This window comes from Carcharodon carcharias, chromosome 5 (genome assembly GCF_017639515.1).
Source record: "Carcharodon carcharias isolate sCarCar2 chromosome 5, sCarCar2.pri, whole genome shotgun sequence".
In the NCBI taxonomy this organism is placed as follows: Eukaryota; Metazoa; Chordata; class Chondrichthyes; order Lamniformes; family Lamnidae; genus Carcharodon; species Carcharodon carcharias.
The window spans coordinates 150,622,301-150,649,360 of NC_054471.1; the positions used below are offsets into that span (position 1 = coordinate 150,622,301).

At 42.2% G+C, this 27,060-nt stretch overlaps 1 protein-coding gene across 11 annotated transcripts in view; it reads right to left on the reverse strand.

Moving 5' to 3' along the window:
* usp45 (ubiquitin specific peptidase 45) overlaps positions 1 to 27,060 on the reverse strand; it is a 203,442-nt gene that overhangs the window by 141,008 nt on the left and 35,374 nt on the right. For 8 of the 11 annotated variants that reach the window (XM_041187566.1, XM_041187570.1, XM_041187569.1 and 5 more), the window contains exons 4-5: positions 24,618 to 24,721; positions 17,023 to 17,120 (exon numbers count right to left, since the gene is read on the reverse strand). The exons of 1 other annotated variant lie outside the window; for it this stretch is intronic. In XM_041187566.1, coding sequence (XP_041043500.1) covers positions 17,023 to 17,120; positions 24,618 to 24,721 — 202 coding nt within the window. Of the gene's footprint in view, positions 1 to 17,022; positions 17,121 to 24,617; positions 24,753 to 27,060 lie in introns of those variants that run through there. 2 more of the 11 variants (XM_041187573.1, XM_041187571.1) reach the window with 2 other exon arrangements.

Here is a 27,060-nt window from a genome sequence, read left to right on the forward strand (position 1 = left end):
GAGGTCAGGAGCTGAGTGGCGCTGGTGGAACCCAAACTGGGCATCAGTGAGCAGGTTATTGCCAAGTGCCACTTGATTGCACTGTTGATGACCTCTTCCATTGCTTTACTGATGAGCAAGAGTAGATTAATGGGGCAGTAATTGGTCTGGTTGGATTTGTCCTGCTTTTGTGTACAGGACATACATGGGCAATTTTCCACAGAGCCAGGTAGATGCCAGTGTTATAGCTGTAATGGAACAGCTTGGCTAGGAGCACGGCAAGTTCTGGAGCTCAAGTCTTCAGTGCTATTGCCAGAATATTGTCAGGGTCCATAAGCTTTGCAGTATCCAGTGCCTTCAGCCATTTCTTGATATCACGTGGAATTAATCAAATTAGCTAAAGCCTGGCATCTGAGATGCTGGGGATCTTCAGAGGAGACAGAAATGGATCATCCACTTGGCACTTCTGGCTGAAGATGGCTGCAAATGCTTCAGCTTTATCTTTTGCACTGATGTGCTCTGCTTCTCCATCATTGAGGATACAAAAGAAACTATAGAGGATACAAAAAAATTCCAGTAATAGCTACAAATCAGGAGGCGAACGGGGGAAAGGACCTTGGTGAAATTGAAATCACTAGGGAAATGGTACTGAGCAAATTGATGCAACTGCGGGCTGGCAAGTCTCCGGGTCCCAATGGACTACATTCTATGGTCTTAAAAGAGGTGGCTAATGAGGTAGTCGATGGACTGGTGTTAATTTTCCAAACTTCTGGAATAATTCCATCAGGTTGGAAATTAGCAAATATAAACCCTCTATTCAAGAAGGGAGGGAGGCAGAAAAGAGGAAACTATAGGCCAGTTAGCTTGACGTCTGTCGTGGGGAAGTTGTTAGAATCGATCATTGAGGAGGTTATAGCTGGGCACTTAGAAGAGCTCAAAGCAATTGGAAAGAGTCAGCATAGTTTTGTGAAAGGAAAATCATTTTTAACCAATTTATTGGAGTTTTTTGAAGGAGTAATATGTGCAGTGGAAAGGGGAGCCTGTAGACGTACCGTACTTGGATTTCCAGAAGGCATTTGATAAGGTGCCATATCAAAGATTATTACGGAAAATAAAAGCGCATGGTGTAGGGGGTAACATATTAGCATGGTTGGAAAATTGGCTGGCAGGCAGAAACCAGAGTATGCATCAATTAGTCTTTTTCTGATTGGCAGGATGCGATGAGTGGAGTCCCACAAGGGTCTGTATTGGGGCCTCAACTTTTTACGATTTACATCAATGACTTAGATGAGGAGTTTGAAGGCATGGTAGCTAAATTTGCATATGACACAAAGATAAGTCAGAAAATATGTTGTGAAGAGGACATGAGGAGGTGCAGATGGATATAGATAGGTTGAGTGAGTGGGCAAAGATCTAGCAAATGGAGTTTAGTATGGGAAAATGTGAAGTTGTTCACTTTGGCAGGAAGGACAAAAAAAAGCAGAGTATTACTTAAATAGAGAACGGCTGCATAATTCTGAGTTACAGAGGGACCATAGGGTTCTAGTACACGAGTCACAAAAAGTTAATATGCAGATACAGGAAGTAATTAAGAAGGCTAATGGAATGCTATCCTTTATTACAAGAGAGGTTGGACATAAAAATAAGGATGTTATGCTTCAGTTATACAGGGCATTGGTGAGACTACACCTCAAATACTATGTGCAGTTTTGGTCTCCTTATTTAAGGAAGGATGTAAATACATTGGAGACAGTTCAAAGGAAGCTTACTAGACTGATACCTGGAATGAGTGGGTTGTCTTATGAGGAAAAGTTGGAAAATCTGGGGCTTGCTTCAACTGGAGTTTAGAAGAGTGAGGGGTGATTTGATTCAAGTGTACAAGGTAGACGTTGAAAGGGTGTTTCCTCTTGTGGGTGAGTCCAGAACTAGGGGGTGCTGTTCTAAAATTAAGGGGTTCTCTTTTAGGACAGAGCTGAGGAGAAATCTTTTCTCTCACAGGGATGTGCAACTTTGGAACTCTCAGCCTCAGAAGGTGGTGGAGGAGGGGGTCATTGAATATTTTTATGGCAGAGGTAGATAGATTCTTGTTAGACAAGGGAATCAAAGGTTACTGGGGTTAGATGGGAATGTGGAAATCGAAACACAAGATGATCAGCCATAATACTATTGAATGTCGGCGCAGGCCCAAGGGGCCGAATGGTCTGCTCCTGTTCCTATTTCTTATGTTCTTATAATTTGCATTAAGTTTTTTTTCCCATACACTATATTCCTTGTATTAGCTCAGTGACAAGATTTATTGGACCAAGATGTCATCCTTTCAATTTCCAACATTGTTTGACATTAGCGCTATAGAATTTTAATTTGCTAAATGGTTGTAAACCTGCCATCCATCATAGAAACCTTGCAATTTTTTTCCCATTGAAAAAACAAAGGAAAACCAAGCGGTTTCTAAAGTAAACAGCCAATCTGTTGGTTTTACAGCCAAGTGACAAGTTGAAAAATCTACCTCAACATTTCTTTTAAAAAAATAACTGATTTCGGGATTCGTTTGGCACCAACAAGGCAGTATTTATCGCCCTTAGCTACTCTAAGCACGTAAAGAGTCAACCATTAGTACATCACATGTAGGCCAGAACAGGTGGGGGTGGCAGGTTCCCTTCATTGAAGAACACTGATGCATCATTTGAATTTTTACTATAATCCTGCAGTTTTCACTGCTATTTTCTGGCACAAACAAATTTGTAGATTTTCTTTGAATTCAAATTTCACAAATTGTGATTCTGAGATTTGAATTCATCCCATATGGCTGCTAGATCAATATCACAACAACTGAATCACCATTCTCATAATGCTCAGTATCTGGAGTTATCAAACTAATCTGTACAGCAGAAACAATTAAAACGTCAAAATTAATGAAATTAAATTTTACTCATTCTTGCATTCAGTATTTCTTCCCTTTCCTGATGTCATTCTGTGGGATGTGTTATTTTCAGATTTGGAGGGCTGACAAACAACTAATTTGCAGGCCTCCAAGTGTCAGCTTAGCTCAGTTGGTAACACTCTCATCTGCATCATAGAGGCTTAAGGACTCTAGGTCAGGAACACAAAACATGTCACTTCAGTGCAGCACAGAGGGAGCGTTGCATAGTGGGACACACTACCTTTTGGTTAAGACATTAAACCGATACAGTGGCTGCCTGCCCCACGGATGTAAAACATCCTTGACATTATTTCAAAGGGCAGGGAATTCTCCATGTGTTTTTAGTCAATATTTCTCCATCAGTCAGCACCCACAGAAACAAATTGTCTGGTAATTAATTGATTTGCTGTGTAAAAATTGACTGCTACGTTAGTCTACATTAAACACAAAAAGTCCTGTACAAATGTAGCAAAACTTCTTTATTCTAATACTCCCATCTCATTGTAATAAAGGCCAACATGCCATTTGCCTTCCTAATTGCTTGTTGTACTTGCATGCTAACTTGTGTTCTTTGCATGAGTATAAAATAGTGACTCAAAAGAGTGCAACTCTAACTCTTTTAATCTTTCTTCTCTCCTTCAATTTTCAGGCGTGGCATTAGCCTTTACTTCTTTATTAAATCATCTTGCCTTTTATTCATTTCAGCCTCAATGGCGTCCTGTTCTATTGGCCTCGGCACTACATTTATTTACTGAGAAACACAGGTACTTAAAAGCAAAACTGCTCTATATAAAACTTAGAAGTGGTGTCATGCACAACCAGTCATAAAGCTGACATATTTCATTGCAATGTCACATTTTTATTGGTATTTAGTACCTAGAATGACTGCAAAATTCAATTCCAGTGTCAATGCAATCTCTGCACACTTACACAACAGATCTTGGGAAATTAATTACATAGATGTGAAATGACTTTAAGTCTCATACAGGCATCTTTTGCTGCCTGGAGGCATGCAAGGGAGGTAAATTATCAGACCAGGCCCACATTTACACCACCACAGTACTGGTGTCATACTGGTAGAAATAACAATGACCAGAGGGATAACTCTTAATACTGGTACAATACAAATTGGCAGAGTCTTTTTGCTGAGCGGCGTCATTCCAATATAAATTTGCAATATAACCAAGACAAAAGTTCTCTTCAAGAAATTATCCAAACTAAATAAGTCTTGTACTTGCAGAATTTTAAATGCCAAATAATGGACAATTAGAAAAAAATATCCAGACGTTTTTAATGCATGCCATGAATTTGTAAAATTACTCTTGGGAAGCAATGTGTAGTTTTGCAAAATACAATATTTGCAAGATGTCAAAAAGATTATATATAGAAAAGTAGATTTTACCATTACTCTGAAACATTCTTAGAAAGAGGCAGAAAACTGTAAAATGCCCATGGATAAATCCCACATCTGGGACAGCATCTTAAGGTAAACAATGTTCACAGTGCCATCTGGACAAAACTGCAGGCAAAAAATAAACCAGAAACATATGGAAAAGCAGATTTTTCTCTTCCCTGCAGCACTACAGAATGGCAAATGTCAAGCCTGAATTTATCTACGCTTCACTGTACTAAGCATTGCAGCACCACCTGGTTCTTCTTGCTCAGCCACCAAATATGGATTGCACTGGCGCTGTGGACCATATCTGCAGGGCAAACTCAATAAATACATTCCACTTCATAGCTAAATGACATCTTAGCACAAGTAGCATAGACCTCATTTGTTCTTCAGAGCCTTGCTCTTACTAAAACAGAAAAGGAGCAACTTAATCCACAATACACAATTGTTAAATGATATACGCAAGACATCTGTTTAATATAAATTCAAGTTAATTAAAATAGTTTGAGAACAAGTTGACCATAAAAAAAGTGCTGCAGAATAGAGACTGCATCCTGACGGCAACAAAGAACATTTCTTAGTGATAAATATACTTTCTAAGCCACGAGCAATAAAATCATTGATGGATTCTGAAACTCCAGGTTACTCATGAAATATTTTCCACGTTCAATTAATTTTAATAATTTTTATGATGGAAACAATAATAATTTTTGCAACATTAAAAAAAGACACAATTGCTCACTATTTCAGAAGGAAGCTAGTTGTTCCAATCATGTGAAGGGTCCAGGTGAATGAAGGCAAAAAAGCTTACAATTTTGCACTGGTATGAGACAGATTTGCATAGTAGTAGTAACACAGTACTGCATTCTTTTGGGCATGAAAATAACATTGTTACTTCTTGCCTATTTTTCCAAACTTCTTATCAGTTGCCTTGCCATGATTATGGAACCAGTAGCCCTGTGTCATTTTTTTGTATTCATTTACAGGATGTGGGCTTTGCTGCCGTCCATGTGGTGTAGGTACACCCACAGTGCTGTTAGGTGGGTGGAGGAGAAGTCGGGGGGGGTGGTTCCAGGATTTTGACCCAGTGGCAGTGAAAGAAGGGTGATATATGTTCAAGTCAGGATGGTGAGTGGCTTGGAGGGGGACTACCAGATGTTCTCATGTGTCAGTTGCCCTTGTCCTTCTCTTTGGTAGCAGTCATCGGTTTGGAAGGTGCTGCCTAAAGAGCCTTAGTGAGTTCCTGCAGTGCATCTTGTCGATGGTACATACTGTTGCCACTGTTCTTAGGTGGTGGAGGGAGTGGATGTTTGTGGAAGGGGTGTCAATCAAGCGGGCTGCTTTGTGTCCTGGATGGTGCAAAGCTTCTCGAGTGTTGTGGGAGCTGCACTCATCCAGGCAGGCAAGTGAAGAGTATTCCGTCACGCTCCTGACTTGTAGATGGTTGGCAGGCTTTCGAGAGTCAGGAGGTGAGTTGCTTGCCACAGAGTTCCTAGCTGCTGACCTGCTCTTGTGGTCACAGTATTTGTATGGCTAGTCCAGTTCAGTTTCTGGTCAATGGTAACCCCCAGGATATTGATAGTGGGGGATTCAGCAATGGTAATGCCCCAAAGAAAAATTTATTAAGTCTTTGTTTAAAACTTGTCATGATTTAGGAATGTAGAGTCAGGAGTAGGCCACTTAGCCCCACTTGCCTGCTCCACCATTCATTGAGATGATAGCTGATCTGTGACCAAACTCCATACGCCCACCTTTGCCCTATGTCCCCCAATGCTTCTGGTTAATAGAATCTATCAATCTCAGATTTAAATTAACAATTGATATAGCATCAATTGCCACTGCAGTAGGTGCCAAATTTCTATCGCCCTTTGTCTGTAGAAGTGTTTAATTCCACTCCTGAAAGGTCTAGTTCTAATTGTTAGACTATACCCCCTAGTCCGAGACAACCCAACCAATGGAAATCATTTCTCTCTATCTACCCTATATGTTCCTCTTAATATCTTGAAAATATTGATCCAATCACCAGTTAACCTAAATCCCAACCATATATTCTGTAATCTCTCTTTGCAATTTAACCCTTGGGAGTACAGGTATGATTCTAATAAATCCACACAAGGATTCCCCCATGATCCATGGATCCTCCCTAAGGAGTGGCACCCAGAACTGCTCATAGTAGTCCAAGTTTGTTCTAACCAGGGTTTCATAATGCAGTAGTATGTTTCAACCCTCGCATTCCAGTCCTCTAGATATAAAAGCCAGCATTTCATTAGCCTTTTTGATTATTTTATGTATCTCTGCATGATACTTTAATGGTGTACCTGGATCCAGAAGACTCTTTGGACCTCCACTGCTTCTAGGTTTTCCTAATTTAGAAAGTACCGAGCTCTATCTTTTTAGGTCCAAAGTGGATAACCTCACATTTACCTACAATGAAATCCATTTATCACAGTCATGCCCATTCATTTAATCTATCAGTATCTCTTTGTAATTTTACACTTCCATCTACGCTGCACAAAATACCACCGACCTTTCTGTTACTGGCAAATTTGGTTACATAACTTCTTATCCCATCTAAGTCATTAATAAATACGGTTAATAGTTGAGGGCCCAAAACAGATTGTTGTGGGACACTACTAGACAGATCCTATCAATGAGAGTACCAGGAGATGCACTGGGGACACCCCGGAAATCCATACACAATGACTGCATGGGAATTGCCCAGGAAGCTTCAACTCCCATTGGACAATTACCCTGCATTTGGAACCATTTGAAACAGATTTAAATCAGAGACTTCAGATGGTTCTGATTCTCTTAGCAGAGCTGTTCCCAGAAAAGTTAGGAGAATTAAAATCACTTCTAACGCCTGAGTAATTATGGTACTGATCTCCCCCCCACCCCCCTCCACCGCCCCAACCTCCCGACTGCCCTACCCCAGGACACCCAGGTCCCTTTGTGCATCAACATTTACCAATCTATCACCATTTAAATTATACTCTGCCATTCTGTTCTTCCTACAGAATTGGATAACTTCACACTTATCCATGTTATACTGCATCTGCCATATATTTGCCCACTCACTCAACCTGTCTAAATCGCCTTGAAGCCTCTTAACACCCTCCTCATTGCTTACGTTCCCACCAAGTTTCACGTCATCAGCAAATTTGGGAATATTACATTTCGTTCCCTCATCCAAATCATTCATATAAATTGTGAATAGCTGGGGCCCAAGCACCAATCCCTGCGATACCCCACTAGTCACCGCCTGCCATTCTGAAAAAGACCCATTTATTCCTATTCCGTTTCCTGTCTGCTAACCAGGGATAAGGGGTATTTAACTTTTGGCAAAAATGTGAAATGGGCAATATTGGATTGACTGTCCACTAGACACCTACCTGATTTTCCTTTCCACTGAAGTCAATAAAAAGGATAATCAGGCGCAATTTATAATGGGTGGCCAATCTGCTACGCTCATTTTATATTAGCTAAAAGTTAGAATTACCCCATAATTTAAAATTTTACATTGCATCCCAACCCCTTGATAACCCATTTTTTGAACTAAATATAAAACCTTACCCTGAAACGTTTAATTTTTCACTTACATACCCAAAGAAAATAAAATGTCTCAAATATAATCCTCTATATGAAAACACAGAACTAAAGTATCATGGTTTTTAGGAATTCATCACAAGGTATTTGCCTGCGATATCTTTAATCCACTTGCCTTGATAATAGATCACCATCAGGATATCAGCTTTACAATTACCATAACAGATATAAGTGATGCAAAAACTTAAACAAACTGAGAAACATTAAAATCTCATGACAAATCCCATTTTTTATCCCAAAAAGCAACAATTTTCATCAATTTCTTTGCTGACAACTATTTTACATTTAATAGATTGAATTTTTGAAATTGTTGGAAGCTTTGCTGCTCCCTGTCTACCTTCAAGTGAAAAGAGTTTTGGGCAGATTCCTGTAACAGCTGCTTGTACAGTTGGCATGATTCCTTTACTAGTACTCAAATCTGAACTCTAAACTTAAATGGTGCTGATGCTTGTTGACTGTACGACCAGCTGCTACGGTAACTTGGAAATTTCCTTGCCTATTAGGTGTACGATGAGAAGGAGATTGCTGGCACTTTAAAACATGCTGATTAATATTGATCACAGGAAATGCTAACCTGCAATTAAATGAAAAGCAACCACCCATTATCTCCACCAATTTTTCCCCTTAGAGATAAGCCATGATTTATTATGTCAAATTATTGTCCTATAAATAATAATCATAGTTTGAAATACAAAAATGATCAAGTTAATTCTAAGGACCAGCAATCTAATGGTTGTTGGGGAGGCCTAAGTGGCATATTTAAAAAAGAAAAAGTGAAACAGAAATACAAAATACATTTTATGCTATCCCAGCTAATATAGACTTACATATATCCATTAAGTCTGATGTACAATGGCTTGAACAACAGTACATCCAGGTTATCCTTATGCTTTGATAAAGAATGCTGCAGAAAAATATTTTAACTTGATGAAAATACATGAAAATGTGAGATCTTGCACAAGCTTTCCATTTTAAATCAAGTTTCTTAAAATTCTACATATCCTTCGACAGGCATATAGATTTTTTAATAACTACACAGTTGTGTTAAAGACAATACAGTCCATTAACCCCATAGTCTAAATGTCCTTGTGGCAATAGCATTGCACAGCACCAGGGTTTACTTCCCACAGTTCTTCCGTGTGTCAAATATGAAAAGATTGCACTCTTTCAGCAAATCTAACCTTCAGTAAATGCTACAGTTGGAGCCTTTATATAGGAAATCACAAACAATTATTTCAGGAAAACAAACTTTTGATTCCAACAAGCATATTGCCAAATCATTTATAATGTATTGAATCCAGAAATAAAAGCTATATTTTCCAACAATTGCAGCAGGTAATGAGAAAACATTGACAGCAATAGGTCTCTACTGCTATATAGTACTCCCCAGTTATTCAACCTTCAATTTAATAGCACATTGAACGATTAATAAAAGTTTCTATGGTTGAGTAGTCAATGCCAAAAATAACATACAAGAGTTGCTTAATACATTCATTTTATTTTTAAGAAATTTTTACGAACAAACACCTTCAATTCAAGGTACCTAATCATTAAAAAGATAAAAACAAAATCAGATTTTATGTCTACAAGCTCATACTCTTTCCTCCTGTAGCAAGCGGGTATAGTACAAAACTTTGTCAACTGCACTCATCCGAGGAATCTAATGATATTACTTTTCAGCATTGCCTCTACCTGCTCCAAAAAGAATTACTTCTCTTAAGAATATCTCAAACATCATTATCCATAATAAATAAAAGCTAAAATGACATATTAGGTATGTCTGTGCACAATTTCCTGCAGCATGCTCAGTGATATTATAAAGGAACAGCTTGCTTTACACAGGGCAGGGAAGCCTATGAATGCCTACCTAATGTGACATCAATTTTCCTATGCCTGATGAAATTGTCAGACGCCATTTTAGTTTTTCATCTTTGCTAATCCTCAATCCTAGGACTGCAGTTAGCTGCCGCTCCCCTAACTGTAATGTTTTTTTGATGCCACAGGCAAGCTTCATATCTTGGTAGTGGAACACCACATTTAATGCATACACTGCAGATTATTGCAAGAGTTCAATGTTTCTGACCACAGTGTTCCTTTATTGCATCAGGTTGACAATTTATTTATTTGAACATATAGGTTGTATTAATAACAAATCTCTTGGGTTTTAACACAACATTTAATATTAATCAGCAACACATTTAAATTTATATACAATGCAGTTGTAAAACTTACATCTCCTACTGAATACCAACAGACATTTTGGCTGGATTTTCCATACCCGCTGGCGTCGGGTGTGTTCAGTGGCATGAGCAGACAAAATGATGAGAAGGCCAAAAATCGGTTTCACAACGTCATGAAACCAGCTTGCGATCATCTGCTCAGTTCATCAATGGCAGGCCGCGTTCCCCACCATCAGACATCAGGGACCTCAACGTAATACATCAGCATATCATTATAAGGCTGGCCTGCTGGACTCACCCCGCCGCTGAATCATCCGCCCACGTCGGTGGGAAAACACGCCGACATTTTTCATAACAGCATTTATAAGGCATGCATTTGATGGGCTGCACTTCACTTGGGACCTCAAGGTTTGTCTGTCTATCTTGCTCCAGTCAGCAGTGCCAGGCTTCACAGGCAGCACCACATCACTTTTAGGGGGGCTCATGGGCTGGACTCCACTTACCAGATCAGCCATATGTGGTTGGATTTTCAATGGCAACAAGGCTAGGGCTTGCTTGGGAAATGGGGAGAAGTGGCCTCAGGCAAGGGAAGGGGCTGCAGGACAAGGGCTGAACTGCGGAAGGAGGGTATCCTAGTGTGTGTGTGGGGGGCACATGTTGATCTGTCCAAGAGGCCTCAAGGTCATGAGGAGGCAGTCTTCGCAAGAGATGAGGTCAAATGGACATGTGAGGATATGTGTGTGAGGATGGGTGGTGATGTCCCTTGAGCTGGCAGTGACTGAGATGCCAGTGAATGTGTAATGGGCTTGAATGTGAGAGTTTAGAGTGATGAGATGGTTGCCACACCCTGGCGGCACAGATGAGATCATTCATTATCTGCATTGGATGGCCAACCTCTTCTGTGCAGTATTGGCACTGATCCCCACTGCCATCCAAGCCTACCAAGCCATAGTGGTAATATAGCTGTCCCTCCTGCAGCCAGAACGGGGGTAGAAGACATCACAGCAGGCCCCCACGGCATCTAAAAGGCACTCGAGAGCTGCAGTCTTCTTGCTTTTCGTGGCCATGTCTTCTCTGCAGCACTCCTGAGGTGGAAGCACTGAGCGCGGCTGTACTTTAAATGTGGTACCTGGTGTGGTGAAGCGGTGAGGTGACAGCGTAGCAAGCGAATCGTAGCCCGCCCGCCATAGAAATGACACGTATCCCGGGAACACATAATTAACGTGGCGGGTTTGACATGATACGGTGTGAAAAGCCGTCATTACGGCTGGCAGGTAAAGCGTCGTTTTTCCGCCCGCTACCACACTTAGTGCAAATCTGGGACGATTCCGCCCTTCATGTTTCATTGTTATTTTTAAAATATAGAACTACTTAAAAGTACACTTTCAAATTATGCATAGACATTGCAGTGGTATAGTTATCACACTGTTTGCAACATGGACATGAAAGTCACAGCCGGATTCCCAAGAGTTGCTTATTTGCAATATAACTTCAATTTGCCTATTTTAGAGCAATGACTACAATTCAAAAGTACGTAATTGGCTTTAAAGTGCTTTGGTACAACCTGAGCTTGTGAAAGGCACTATATAAATGCAAGTCTTGTTTTTTTCCCTTCCTACTCTGAAATTTTTTGTATTTTAATGGAATCTATTATAAGCCCATAATAATCAACATAAATGAACATGGAGAGACATGGGCATAAGGCACTGAAGACTAAAAGTTGAGAAATAACATTTTATCTGACAATTTTATCAGGCTCATTCACACTGTAGCTCACGTCCTGGGAAATAATGCCAAGCATGGGTCCCCACTGCTATTGGCTTATCAGAAGTATTTATGTTCAGGAGTGCTATCATTAGCATGAGAACCATCTACCTTCAGTCAATTGTACTGCATTGCAGTTAAACTGTTAAAGTAAAATAACAGTTCAAAGGCACGGATATTCTCATTACAGCCAAAGCCATTTTTTTGTCGAATAGTTACAGAACTCCAGTCATCACTTTTAAATTAATTCAGCTTGGCAGAATATGAAGAAACTTACTCAGGATCTCAGATCCCATAAAGATTCTTGAGCACAGTATGAAAAATACTACAGCATAGCTTGCAGGTTCTATTCTACTTACATTCTTTCTTCTTTACTTCAAGGAATCTCATTTTCACACCATATCAGAATGAAATAGATCATACAATGATTTTTTTTCCATTTCATTCTTGTATAAGCAAGTTTACATTCTATAAGGAATTAAGCCAGGAACGCCCAGTATTGTCAAAAACAATCAATAGTATTAAAGTTATCATTTCGACATTGAGATATAACAGAATCTCTGGGTCAAAATCCTGGAACTCCCACCCTAACAGCACTGAGGGTGTACCTACACCACATGGACTGCAGCAGTTTAAGAAGGCAGCTCACCACCACCTTCTCAAGGGCAATTAGGGATGGGCAATAAACGCTGGCCTAGCCAGTGACACCCACATACCATGAATAAATATTTTAAAAATCACCAGTTTGCATTCACCGGTGCTCCTTGTTCTGCAAAAAAAAAAATGTCAGTCTCACTAGTAGTTACTGGTCCCACTCAGAACTAAACACCAGTCCCACTTCATTGAAAATTGTGCTCCCACATAAAATGGCAATTCTCTCATCGGTGTGTAGTAATTGGAATACTGCAGTCACTGAATTGTACAGCCTCACTATCCATCTTTTTGAAAAGATCAAAAAGCCATTTTGAGCAACATGAGGCTTACGTGCTCATGTTAGACATTTCTATTAAACAGAAACAATTTTCACTCTGAGATCATGAAACTCAGCACCAAGATCAGCAATTTTTTTTGCTTTTGGCACATCTGATTTAACAAACATTTGAAAGAGAGAGTACTGTTGCTTGTTTAAATCATTTAAGTGAATTGTAGCAGGATAATGGAATTCCCACAAGCACATATGGGACAAAGCTTCATGAAAGGGCAGCCATTCATGTTAAATCTGACTACAGTGTCCCAACCCTTAAAATTTAACTGCAACCACCCGTACTATCACTCATTATTTAAGGCTAATGTTTCTTTTTAAATAAAATGCTGAACACGAAATCTCTACAGAAACTGCTTCTAGTAAATGGATGTTGACCCATACACTTGACTATGATAAATAACAAAGCTTCATTTTTCATGCAGCGGGAGAGGTAAAAGGAAAATGCAACTATTTGCAAGATAATCAACAAATCAAGTTTTTAAATATCTTTTCCATCCAAGTGCATGAATCTTTATCCAAATTATAAATCCAATAACACTAAAATATGTATTTTCTAAAATTTAAGATCTCAAAATAGATTTCAAGATCATTTACAATTATTTATATTATTAATACCAACTAATGAAATATTTGTTTGCAGTGTTAATGATGCAGTGTTACTGTGCACAAACACATAAAACATGAAAAACATTTAAGTGTACTATGCTGCCAGTACTGCACCTGTTTTGACAGCAACTGATTTTGTGAACTGCAACCTGTAATGCTACAGTTGGCCTGCTATCCTACTCAAGAGTACAACATTCTGGGTGGCACATCTTGAAAAAAAAGCCCTTGGCCTCGTCTTTTTATGTGGCTAATGAGATCTCTCTTTTCTCTGACAATCTGACAGTGTTCCCTAAACGAAGCTGGGCTAGTTACAGAAAGCCACTGAATTGGCAATGCATTGTTAGCAGCTGTTTACATTCTTTTGGGATCCCAGCATGGAGGTAGAAGGGGTGATTTCAACCGATTAATGTAATTACTGCAACCATTCATGTAGTAATAATATAATTAGAACATTTTTGCAGCTGAAGCCAAGTACAATGGAGATCACATAGAAAACAGGGAGTTTACTGACAACCTACTTCCTTTATATTGCTACCAGATGCTGTGAAATTTTGCTTTTTTGGTACATTTTTATAAGAAATCTTGGTTTACTATGCACAAAGTAATAAAATCAAATATTAAAAGTCAATACATGCAGACACCTGTCATCACCAATTATTCTGGACAAACTAAATTCATATGGAATTTATTCTGGTTTTACAGAATTGGAATATTTAACTCATGGGAGTATGGAATGTCTTTTATACATTGATAATTAATAGCTGTATTATAAAAACATTGAGTTTAGGTTATTTTCTATAAATCTGATTGATCCGTTCCAACTCCATCCTTAGCTCTCTCCTCTTCCTCATCTTGACAACATCATATAAAGACATTTCAGGTTCCAAATGTATGCCAACGACATCCAGCTCTAACCTCTGAACCTTTTCTAATGACTCTTATGCTGCCTGCATTGCCAACCTTCTTGACTAATTCAGCCACAACTTCCTCCAATTAAAACATTTGGTATACCAAAGTTCTCATCTCTATACCCTCACCTCCAATTTCACTGCATTCCCAACCACTGTCTCAGTTTGAAGTTGCAATCTCTGCGTGGTATTTGACTCAGAACTGAGCTTCCAGCCACATATCTTTACCATCACAAGGACTAGCTACTTTCACATTCCAACGTAAAAGAGAAAAAGAAAGAACTTGAGCACCTTTCACATGTCTGAAAGCATTTCACGGCCAATGCAGTACTTTTAAAGTTTAGTTACTGCTATTATGTCAGGAAATATAGTAGTCAATATGTGTAAAGCAAGATCCCACAAACAGCAAAATGATAAATGATTAGAAAATATCTGTTTTTGAGAGTGTTTGTTGAGAAATAAATAGATCAAGTCAGCAGGAGAACTACAATTGTCTTCTTTAGATATTACCATGGGACCTTTTACATTATGAAAAGGCAGATGGGCTTCAGTATTCTGTTTCACCCAAGAGAAGGCATTTCTGACAGTGCACCATGTCCTTAGTCCTGTACTTAAATGTCAGCCTCGGCTACATGATCAGAATTCTGAAGCGGGGCTTGAATCTACAGCCTGACTCAGAAGAGAGATGAAACTATCCATCCAAGTATGCACTTGACAGCGATAATGATGCAAGCAGCTGGATGAGAAACTAAAACTCATGTTTCCCCCAGAATGCAAAAATAACAACAATGAACATGTTACATTAATATAATATAGTAATGCATAATACAATAAAACTATTACATTCAATTAAATAGAAGATATTTTTCAGAATAGTTCATATTTGAGTTACTTCTGCAAATTGAGATTTAATCTACATTTGTCGTTGTTCGGAATCAAAATGGATAACTTAAATAACAAAAATGTTTTCAACCACTTTAGATCAGGTGGATGCAATTTCCATCTTATACGTAAAAGCTTGGATCAAGCTACTGTAAAGAGAATTATAATACCCCCAGCTTTCTCTTGCTGTGCCCAACACATCAATGCATAGAATGGTTATAACATAGGCAGTCACATGTGGTTTGGGGATGAGAGAAACAAGAGAGCAATCAAAGCTAGAGGGATAAATATAAAAAACCTCGGCTAAGATGTTGCTGACATTGAAGAGATGAGAAAGACCAGAGCTTCCTTAGCCCTCTCTCAGCAAGGTACTGAAGAATTGTGCCCAAGCTAAAACTGGCCTACAGAAAAATCTACTGGTACTCTTTATAAATCAACAGGTAGGGCAGGTACACCTTATACCTAGCAAGTCAATAGCTCTGAGATACACTAGAGTAGTGCAGAGCCACTTGGGAGTCATCCAGCATCATATTCTAACTATTAACCTATTTTTCAAGATCAATTGCTTTCCATGAGAGCCAGTAGCAACATATCATATGCAAAAAAATCTCGACAATTTCAAATACTAGTCTGGTGCCTTTAATAAGAATCATGCATCACAAACCATAAGTGGTCGTTTTCACTGCTCCCGGTAAGCCGAAGAGACATACTTAGTCACTATCTGTTTACAGTCTGATCCGGAGAACATATTTAACTTGTATATAATTTAATGCAGCTGTCCTTTCTCCTATGAAAAGCAGCCTCATGCCTTGACCTAGTGCTGTAGGGTGCCCGTATTTCAGAGTTGGATTTGTGGTTTTAGTACTTATAAGTTTAAACATAGTGTTTGAACCTCAATTGCTAACTGACAGTTTCCAAATAGTGAGTTTATAGGCTCTTGCCTGTATTATTAGATAAAGGTAACAAGTAAAAGGTTTACATTTGCCAAGTAGAAGGAAGTGAAATACAAAAACAAGTCAGCTCGAGTTACTTTCAAGCAGAAACAGTCAGATTTAGATTGTTGTTAACAGAGATTTGTGAGCATGCTGCCTATCTATGTCTTACACAGTAAATGGTACACAGAAAAAAAGGCAGGTGGCCAGTTGTGAGGGTTGAAAAAATTCAAACAAAATAAAATTTTACTCTTCTACAAAAAGCTATATTAAAAACTTTAAATATTAACATTTGACCAAATGCAATGCTCACCTTAAGAACATGATATAACGGGGAAGACTGCTGTAGGGTTAAGCATTAGTAAACAAAGACAATCTCACCAATTATAGGAATTGCAAAAGTTCTTTCATCTGTTTAAAAGAGAAGGAACTTACAACAGTTTTTCCACACTGAAAGAATATCTGCTGCGATATTCTATTTTTGGTCATACAGCCCCAATAAAATCTGAAGCACATTTGATGACAGGTATTGCTAAGTAGAATCTCTGTCATGGTTAATATGCGGCCATCCTACTGCACTGGCATAAAGATATAATCAGATGATAGCCATAAGAAAATTAAAATATGAATTTGAACAGTATAACTTGCAGCAGTTTGTCCACCTCCAACAAAATGTTCTAACATTCATTTAACTTCTGAATCATGTCCTACATAGGTGAAATTTGTTTTCCACATATAACAAAATATAGATTCTGTAATTAGATCTCAGACGTTCTAAATTCCCTTAAGCATCCCTTTAATTGGGCAAATTATATCTGAATAGAGTTCAGCTGCATTGAATGTGATACATGCAAAAAGCTTTACCTGAACGGGTCTTAGTAGCATGCTTTTGCAGAAAATCCAGCAAATGAGCAAGAACCTTTTTATTGCATGGTATTAATGCCTCACCACACTCATAGCACCTGTGAAATTAAGAGATTTAGAATAAACAATGCTAAAAATTAAATTCTGTACAGAACTTATTTTAAAAATACAGCCTTTTCATTTTTTGACTTTCATATCAAAAAGCACTATAGATGAAACACACTCTGAATTAAGCATCTCATATTCCAATAGATCTATAATATAGAATAATTATAAGGGGGGACTTTAATTATCATGGTATAAACTGGGATAGCAATAGTGCAAAGGGAAGACGGGGGAAGATTTTCGAAAGTGCATTCAGAGGAATATGTTTCCTGTCCAACAAGGAAGGAGGTATTGCTGGATCTCTTTCTGGAGAACGAAGTGAGCCAAGTGGATCAACTGTAGTGGAGCATTTAAGGGATAGCAATCATAGTATCATAGTGTTTAGGTTAGCTATGAAAAAGAACAAGGAGCAATCCAGAGTAAAAATAATTAATGGGGGAATGGTCCATTTCAATGGGGTGAGAACAGATCTGACCCAGGAAAACTAGAATCAAAGACTGGCAGGCAAAACTGTAATTGAACAATGGGCTGCCTTTAGAGAAGAAATAGTTCAGGTACAGGCAAGGTATGTTCCCACAAGGGGGAAAGGTAGGACAAACAAAGTCAGAGCACCCTGGATGATGAAAGGGATAGAGAGTAAAAGGGAGCAGCAAAAAAGGTGCAAATGACAGATGTCCTGTTGATAATACAAGTGAGAACCAGGCTGAATATAGAAAATTGAGGGAGGAAAAAGAAATAAAAGTAGCAAAGACCGAGGATGAGAAGAGACCGGCAGCCAAAATAAAAGGGAGTCCAAAGGTCTTCCATTGGCATATAAAAAATAGGGCATTTAACCAAGGAAGCAGAAGGCTGTCTGAAGTATTATGTGACTGCTTCGTATCTATATTTATCAAGGAAGAAAATGCTGCCAAAATCATAGTGAAGGAGATAGTTGAGATGTTAGAAGGGCTAAAAATTACCTTTCATCAGAGCTGGGAAGAGTTAGAAGTGTAAGAAGTTTTAAACAAGTGAGGGGGATGGGACAGAGTGTACAAAACTAAGGTCAGATAAGGTCAGAGGTTACAAGAATCTAAGACAAAACTAAAGGTTCTGTATCTGAATGCACATAGCATTATAACAAAACAGATGAATTGACAGCACAAATAGAAATAAATATACATGATCTGATAGCCATTACAGCGACATGGCTGCAGGGTGACAAAGACTGGGAGCTGAATACTCAAGGATACGTGACATTTAGAAAGGACAGGGTGCTAGGAAAATGTGTAGAGGTTGTCTGTTAAATTTTATTTATTTATTCATGGGATGTGGGCTCTGCTGGCAAGGCCAGCATTTATTGCTCATCCCAGCTCAAGCTGCTGGCCGCCAGTTGGGTAAGGAACTATGAGTAACTCAGGGGGGAGGAAGCAGGACCTCTGGCAGCACCCGGCTCCTTGTGCGGCACCTCCCCACCCCAGCTCCATGCGAAGCCACATTCCCCCCCAACATTGCCTCCTCCCCACCCCCCTCACGCCTTGTGTGCCCAACCATCCCCACCCTCCCCCAGCCCCCGGCTCCCTGCGCGGCCCTCCAGCCCCCGGCTCCATGCATGGCCCTCCCGCCCCCGGCTCCCTCCCGGATGAGATGTATCCCAGGCTGTTGAGGGAGGCAAGGGCAGAGATATCAGGGGCCCTGGCAGTAATTTTCAAATCCCCTCTGGCCACAGGTGAAGTGCCAGAGGACTGGAGGACTGCTAACGTTGTCCCATTATTAAAAAAAGAGAGGAAGGGATAGACCAGGAAATTACAGGCCAGTCAGTCTAACCTTGGCGGTGGGGAAGTTACGAGAAAGAATTCTGAGGGATTGTCACCATGGATTTGTTAAGAGGAGTTTGTGTTTGACAAATTTGATCGAATTTTTTAAGGAGTTAACCAGGAATGTTGATGAGGGTAATGCGTTTGATGTGATCTGCATGGACTTTAGCAAGGCTTTTGATAAGGTCCCTCATGGCAGACTGGTCAAGAAAGTAAGAGCCCATAGGATCCAAGGCAAAGAGACACATTGGATCCAAAATTGTCTGAGAGGCACGAAGCAGAGGGTGATGGTAGAGAGATGTTTCTGTGATTGGGAGTCTGTTACCAGTGGGGTTCCACCGGGCTCGGTGCAGGTACCCTTGCTGTTTGTGGTGTACATAAATGATTTGGACTTAAATGTAGGGGGTATAATCAAGAAGTTCGCGGATGACATGAAAATTGGTAGGGTGGTAAATAGTGAGGAGGATAGCCGTAAACTGCAGGACGATGTCCATGGACTGGTCAGGTGGGCAGAGCAGTGGCAAATGGCATCCAACCTAGAAAAGTGTGAGGTAATGCACTTGGAGAGGGCTAACAAGGCAAGGGTTTACACTATGAACGGTAGGACCCTGGAAAGTACTGAAGATCAGTGGGACCTTGGTGTGCATATCCACAGATCCCTGAAGGTAGCAGGGCAATAGATAAGGTGGTTAAGAAGGCATATGGGATACTTGCCTTTATTAGCTGAGGCATAAAATACAAGAGCAGGGAGGTTATGCTGGAATTGTATAAAACGCTTATTAGGCCACAACTGGAGCACTGCGTGCAGTCCTGGTCACCACATTATAGGAAGGATGTGATGGCACTGGAGAGGGTGCTGAGGAGATTTACCAAGATGCTGCCTGGGCTGAAGGGTCCGAGCTATGAGGAAAGATTGGATGGGCTAGGGTTGTTTTTCTTGAAGCACCGAAAATTGGGAGGGGACCTGATAGAGGTGTGTAAGATTCTGAGGGGCATAGATAGGGTGGATAGGAAGGCATTTTTCCATTAGTAGAGGGGTCAATAACAGGGGATTTTAAGGTATGAGGTAGAAGACTAAGAGGGGAGTTGAGGTGAAATTTTTTCACCTAGAGGATGGTGGGAGTCTAGAAGTCACTACCTGAAAGGGTGGTTGAGTCAGAAACTCTCATAACATTTAAGAAGTATTTAGATATTCACTTGCATTGCCATAGCCTCCAGGGCTATGGGCCAAGTGCTGGAAAATGGGATTAGTGCAGTCAGAACTATATTGACCGGCACAGACACGATGGGCCGAATGGCCTCTTTCTGTGCAGTAGATGTCTGCGAGTCTGTGTGGCCCTCCCGACCTGGCTCCCCACGCGGTCGCCTCCCTACCCGACTCCCCGCGTGGTCCCCTCCTGACCCGGCTCCCCGCACGGTCCCCTCCCGACCTGGCTCCCTGTGTGGTCCTTCCTCTCCCCCAACTCCTTGCATGGTCCCCTCCCCGGCTCCCTGTGCGGCACCCCACAGGACAGGGGCTTTGCCCCTACAAACTATCAGGAAGGGGTTCAAGTTCCGGAGACAAATAGACAGGGACAGAGTGAGAAACGAGACAGACAGAGCAGGGAAGGAGAAAGACAGAGACAGAGGGAAAGGAAGGGACAGAGAGAAAGAGACAGAGGGAAAGGAAGGGACAGAGAGAGAGAGGGAAAGGAAGGGACAGAGAGAGAGAGAGACATAGGGGGAGGCGGCCGAGAGAGACATAGGGGGAGGCGGGCGAGAGAGACATAGGGGGAGGCGGCCGAGAGAGACATGGGGGAGGCGGCCGAGAGAGACATAGGGGGAGGCGGCCGAGAGAGACATAGGGGGAGGCGGCCGAGAGAGACATAGGGGGAGGCGGCCGAGAGAGACATAGGGGGAGGCGGCCGAGAGAGACATAGGGGGAGGCGGCCGAGCGAGACATAGGGGGAGGCGGCCGAGACAGACATAGGGGGAGGCGGCCGAGAGAGACATAGGGGGAGGCGGCCGAGAGAGACATAGGGGGAGGCGGCCGAGAGAGACATAGGGGGAGGCGGCCGAGAGAGACATAGGGGGAGGCGGCCGAGAGAGACATAGGGGGAGGCGGCCGAGAGAGACATAGGGGGAGGCGGCCGAGAGAGACATAGGGGGAGGCGGCCGAGAGAGACATAGGGGGAGGCGGCCGAGAGAGACATAGGGGGAGGCGGTCGAGAGAGACATAGGGGGAGGCGGCCGAGAGAGACATAGGGGGAGGCGGCCGAGAGAGACATGGGGGAGGCGGCCGAGAGAGACATAGGGGGAGGCGGCCGAGAGAGACATAGGGGGAGGCGGCCGAGAGAGACATAGGGGGAGGCGGCCGAGAGAGACATAGGGGGAGGCGGCCGAGAGAGACATAGGGGGAGGCGGCCGAGAGAGACATAGGGGGAGGCGGCCGAGAGAGACATAGGGGGAGGCGGCCGAGAGAGACATAGGGGGAGGCGGCCGAGAGAGACATAGGGGGAGGCGGCCGAGAGAGACATAGGGGGAGGCGGCCGAGAGAGACATAGGGGGAGGCGGCCGAGAGAGACATAGGGGGAGGCGGCCGAGAGAGACATAGGGGGAGGCGGCCGAGAGAGACATAGGGGGAGGCGGCCGAGAGAGACATAGTGGGAGGCGGCCGAGAGAGACATAGTGGAAGGCGGCCGAGAGAGACACAGGGGGAGGCGGCCGAGAGAGACATAGGGGGAGGCGGCCGAGAGAGACATAGGGGGAGGCGGCCGAGAGAGACATAGGTGGAGGCGGCCGAGAGAGACATAGGGGGAGGCGGCCGAGAGAGACATAGGGGGAGGCGGCCGAGAGAGACATAGGGGGAGGCGGCCGAGAGAGACATAGGGGGAGGCGGCCGAGAGAGACATAGGGGGAGGCGGCCGAGAGAGACATAGGGGGAGGCGGCCGAGAGAGACATAGGGGGAGGCGGCCGAGAGAGACATAGGGGGAGGCGGCCGAGAGAGACATAGGGGGAGGCGGCTGAGAGAGACATAGGGGAAGGCGGGCAAGAGAGGCATGGGGGAGGCAGGCGAGAGAGACATGGGGGAAGGAGAGCAAGAGGGAGACAGAGGGAAAGGAGAGAGACACAAACAGACACAAAGGGAAATGAGAGAGAGCGATAAAGTGTAATCGGCAAGACGGGGGACACACACAAAGGGGGAAGGAGAGAGGGACAGACAGACAGATGGAATGAAGAGAAAGAGAGACAGAGTGAGAAAGGAGAGTGAGAGAGGCACAAAGGGGGAAAAGAGAGCAAGAGGGAGAGATACACAAAGTAGGAAAGAGGAGGGAGAGAAACACACTCATACAGTGGTAAAAGCAAGCAAGCAAAAAGTTGTGCCGAGTTTCAGGAGTGCTGTGCGTGAGACACAAGCTGTGCTACTCGGGACTTGTTTGGGTGATTTAGTGTTACAGTAGCTAATTTCAATGTGTATAGTATTTTTGTTATATTCAGTGATTTATTTTATTTTGCAAGTTATTCCAGCTAGGAATGCACAGTGCCGCACACGTATAGAATAGTATTTCATCCAGTATATTGGTTTTTCCGAGCAAGAAACGTCTGAAGGAAACTCATGATTTACATTGTTAAAGTCAGAATGAGTTCGCATAGGAATCAAAGTTGTTTCATTTAAAGTCACGATTTTCAGGAATGCAACCACAACTTATTGCGAGGGCTTACTGTAGTTTAAAAATAAGAGATCTCCCATTTAAGAATGAGATGAGAAGAAATTTTTTCTCTGAAAGTCGTGAGTCTTTGGAACCCTTTTCCCTGGAGAGCGGTGGAGGCAGGGCCATTGAATAGTTTTAAGGCAGAGGTAGATTGACTCCCTTGATAGTCAAAAATCTAAGGTTATCAGATCTAGGCAGAACGTGGAGCTGAGGCCACAGTCAGATCAGCCAATATCTTATTGAATGGCGGAGCAGGCACGAGGGGCCAAATTGCCTGCTCCTATTCCCAATTCATATGTTTGTATGTAGGGGTGGGTGGGGAAAAAGAAGATAGAGAAAGGTCAGACAGAGAAATTAAATGACAAAAGGGCTAGTGCTACAGGCCAAAGGGAGTGGTAAAAGGCCAATAGAGAAACAAAAGATGTGTTTAGAGACGGTGAGAATGGCAGAATGATGAAAAGTTGTCATTCAAAAGCAAAAACAAGAGAAAAATGAGTTAAAACCAAAACCTGCAAAGCAAAAGGAAACAAAATGGGAGCAGAGATTATGGTCTGAAATTGGTGAACTCAATGTTGAGTCCAGAAAACTATAAAGTACCGAATCAAAAGATGAGACACTGTTCCCTGAGCTTATGTTGAGCTTCACTGGAACGCTCTTGCAGTGTTCCATTCAACATTTAACATTCCAATCAACATCTCCTGTCTTCTACCTTATTACAGGCCTTCCCTTTTCTTCTTTTTCCCATCTTCCCCCTTTCACTTGCTTTAAACCCATTACATTTCAAACTTTTCCCAGTTATGATGAAAGGTCATCAACCTGAAACCTTAACTCTACTTCTCTCTCCACAGATGTTGCCAGACCTGCTGAGTAATTCCAGCATTTTCAACATCCCCAGTATTCTGTTTTTAAATCCATTATATATATATATATTTGGCTTACAACTGTAAACAAGAAAATGTAATTTAAAATTTAAAAAGCCTAAGAAGCAAAAACTTTAGAGGAAGATTTACATAAAGCTGCAGGACACCAGGTCAGACTTGTGAGTCTTCAGAAGGTAAATTGTCTATTACAACTAATGCACTGAGCAACTTATGAAAACGATATGATTCTTTGTTCTCATGTTCTTCAAATTGAACTATTTACATTAATTCCATTTTGCTACACTTTCCAAGTATCCTTTTCCATTCTTCCTTTTCAAATAACTATCCAATTCCCTTTCAAAGTCAGTCATGGCTTCAACAGCCATTTTAGGTAAATCATTCCAAATTCAGTTCTAAAGGAAAAGACGGAAAGGTCAATGAATTCAACAGGAAGAAAAGGCTGGGAAACTGTGTAGATGCCAGTGCAACAACAAATTTCCAGTTTCAGTACTGTTCATTGTCTAGTACTGCCAAGATGCCTGGTTTTTTCCTCCCATAGAGGGTGTTTTCTTCAGTACTGATCCTTTAGAGATGTACAGATATACCATTCTGTGGAATAAATAGGTCAGGAATCCTGAGAATGCCAGTACACTTTTTAGATGTCAGTTAAGCAAATGAATTGTACAAGACCCCAAACAGAAATGTAGAAAGAAATGTAAAATAAACTGACAAAAACTTAAGCAACTTTTAAATTTTTAGTCAACAAAAAAAGTTTTGCATGCAGTGCAGTTCCTTGGTAACTCAGTTAATAATGTACAGCATTGATGGCACTTGGTGATAAGGGAAGGCCCTCAGTTCAATCATTGGTATGACAATTGACTTCAATGACTCCATGGTCATTCCCCCTCCTAACTTTTATGTTAGAATGTTCTTAACTGTGATGCTATCTGTTGACACTGCTACAAGACCTATACCCACCATAAATTACCAGCTTTAACAAGACGTAAGAACAGAAAATTAAACAAGCAGGGAAAAGAAAGGGTGTTACGTAAGCTCATTCATTTTACATTAAAATTATGCTTGTGAAAATTGTGATAATGAATGAATTGCACTTATAACACTATTATTACTTGTATTTCCTTACCAAACAGTCCACGTATCCAAACTGATCACAATACAGTGTGGGTCCAAGCGAGTAGTCTGGAAATGCTTCCAAGAATGCTGACCTTGTGAGCTTTGACTGCAACCCTAAGTGTAAGAGACACTATGCATAGTCAATCTAAAAATGTAAGAGATAAAAAGAAAAAAAAACTGCGGATGCTGGAAATCCAAAACAAAAACAAAAACAGAATTACCTGGAAAAACTCAGCAGGTCTGGCAGCATCGGCGGAGAAGAAAAGAGTTGACGTTTCGAGTCCTCATGACCCTTCGACAGAACTTGAGTTCGAGTCCAAGAAAGAGTCGAAATATCAGCTGGTTTAAGGTGTGTGTGTGGGGGGCGGAGAGAGATAGAGAGAGAGAGAGAGAGAGGTGGAGTGGGGGTGTGGTTGTAGGGACAAACAAGCAGTAATAGAAGCAGATCATCAAAAGATGTCCACAACAATAATACAAAAGAACACATAGGTGTTAAAGTTAAAGTTGGTGATATTATCTAAACGAATGTGCTAATTAAGAATGGATGGTAGGGCACTCAAGGTATAGCTCTAGTGGGGGTGGGGAGAGCATAAAAGATGTAAAAAATAAATAAATAAATAATTTTTTTTTTTCTTTTTCTCTTTTTATAATGGAAATAGGTGGGAAAAGGAAAATCTATGTTATTTATTGGAAAAAAAAAGGAAGGGGAAACAGAAAGGGGGTGGGGATGGGGGAGGGAGCTCACGACCTAAAGTTGTTGAATTCAATATTCAGTCCGGATGGCTGTAAAGTGCCTAGTCGGAAGATGAGGTGTTGTTCCTCCAGTTTGCGTTGGGCTTCACTGGAACAATGCAGCAAGCCAAGGACAGACATGTGGGCAAGAGAGCAGGGTGGAGTGTTAAAATGGCAAGCGACAGGGAGGTTTGGGTCATTCTTGTGGACAGACCGCAGGTGTTCTGCAAAGCGATCGCCCAGTTTACGTTTGGTCTCTCCAATGTAGAGGAGACCACATTGGGAGCAACAAATGCAGTAGACTAAGTTGGGAGAAATGCAAGTGAAATGCTGCTTCGCTTGAAAGGAGTGTTTGGGTCCTTGGACGGTGAGGAGAGAGGAAGTGAAGGGGCAGGTATTGCATCTTTTGCGTGGGCATGGGGTGGTGCCATAGGAGGGGGTTGAGGAGTAGGGGGTGATGGAGGAGTGGACCAGGGTGTCCCGGAGGGAGCGTTCCCTACGGAATGCCGATAGTGGGGGGTGAAGGGAAGATGTGTTTGGTGGTGGCATCATGCTGGAGTTGGCGGAAATGGTGGAGGATGATCCTTTGAATGCGGAGGCTGGTGGGGTGATAAGTGAGGACAAGGGGGACCCTATCATGTTTCTGGCAGGGAGGAGAAGGCGTGAGGGCGGATGCGCGGGAGATGGGCCGGACACGGTTGAGGGCCCTGTCAACCACCGTGGGTGGAAAACCTCGGTTAAGGAAGAAGGAGGACATGTCAGAGGAACTGTTTTTGAAGGAAGCATCATCGGAACAGATGCGACGGAGGCGAAGGAACTGAGAGAATGGGATGGAGTCCTTACAGGAAGCGGGGTGTGAGGAGCTGTAGTCGAGATAGCTGTGGGAGTCGGTGGGTTTGTAATGGATATTGGTGGACAGTCTATCACCAGAGATTGAGACAGAGAGGTCAAGGAAGGGAAGGGAAGTGTCAGAGATGGACCACGTGAAAATGATGGAGGGGTGGAGATTGGAAGCAAAATTAATAAATTTTTCCAAGTCCCGACGAGAGCATGAAGCAGCACAGAAGTAATCATCGATGTACCGGAGAAAGAGTTGTGGAAGGGGGGCCGGAGTAGGACTGGAACAAGGAATGTTCCACATACCCCATAAAGAGACAGGCATAGCTGGGGCCCATGCGGGTACCCATAGCCACACCTTTTATTTGGAGGAAGTGAGAGGAGTTGAAGGAGAAATTGTTCAGTGTGAGAACAAGTTCAGCCAGACAGAGGAGAGTAGTGGTGGATGGGGATTGTTCGGGCCTCTGTTCGAGGAAAAAGCTAAGGGCCCTCAGACCATCCTGGTGGGGGATGGAGGTGTAGAGGGATTGGACGTCCATGGTGAAGAGGAAGCGGTTGGGGTCAGGGAACTGGAAATTGTTGATGTGACGTAAGGTGTCAGAGGAATCACGGATGTAGGTGGGAAGGGACTGGACAAGGGGAGAGAGAAGGGAGTCAAGATAACGAGAAATGAGTTCTGTGGGGCAGGAGCAAGCTGAGACGATCGGTCTACCAGGGCAGTTCTGTTTGTGGATTTTGGGTAGGAGATAGAAGCGGGCCGTCCGAGGTTGGGCGACTATCAGGTTGGAAGCTGTGGGAGGGAGATCCCCAGAGGGGATGAGGTCAGTGACAGTCCTGGAAACAATGGCTTGATGTTCAGTGGTGGGGTCATGGTCCAGGGAGAG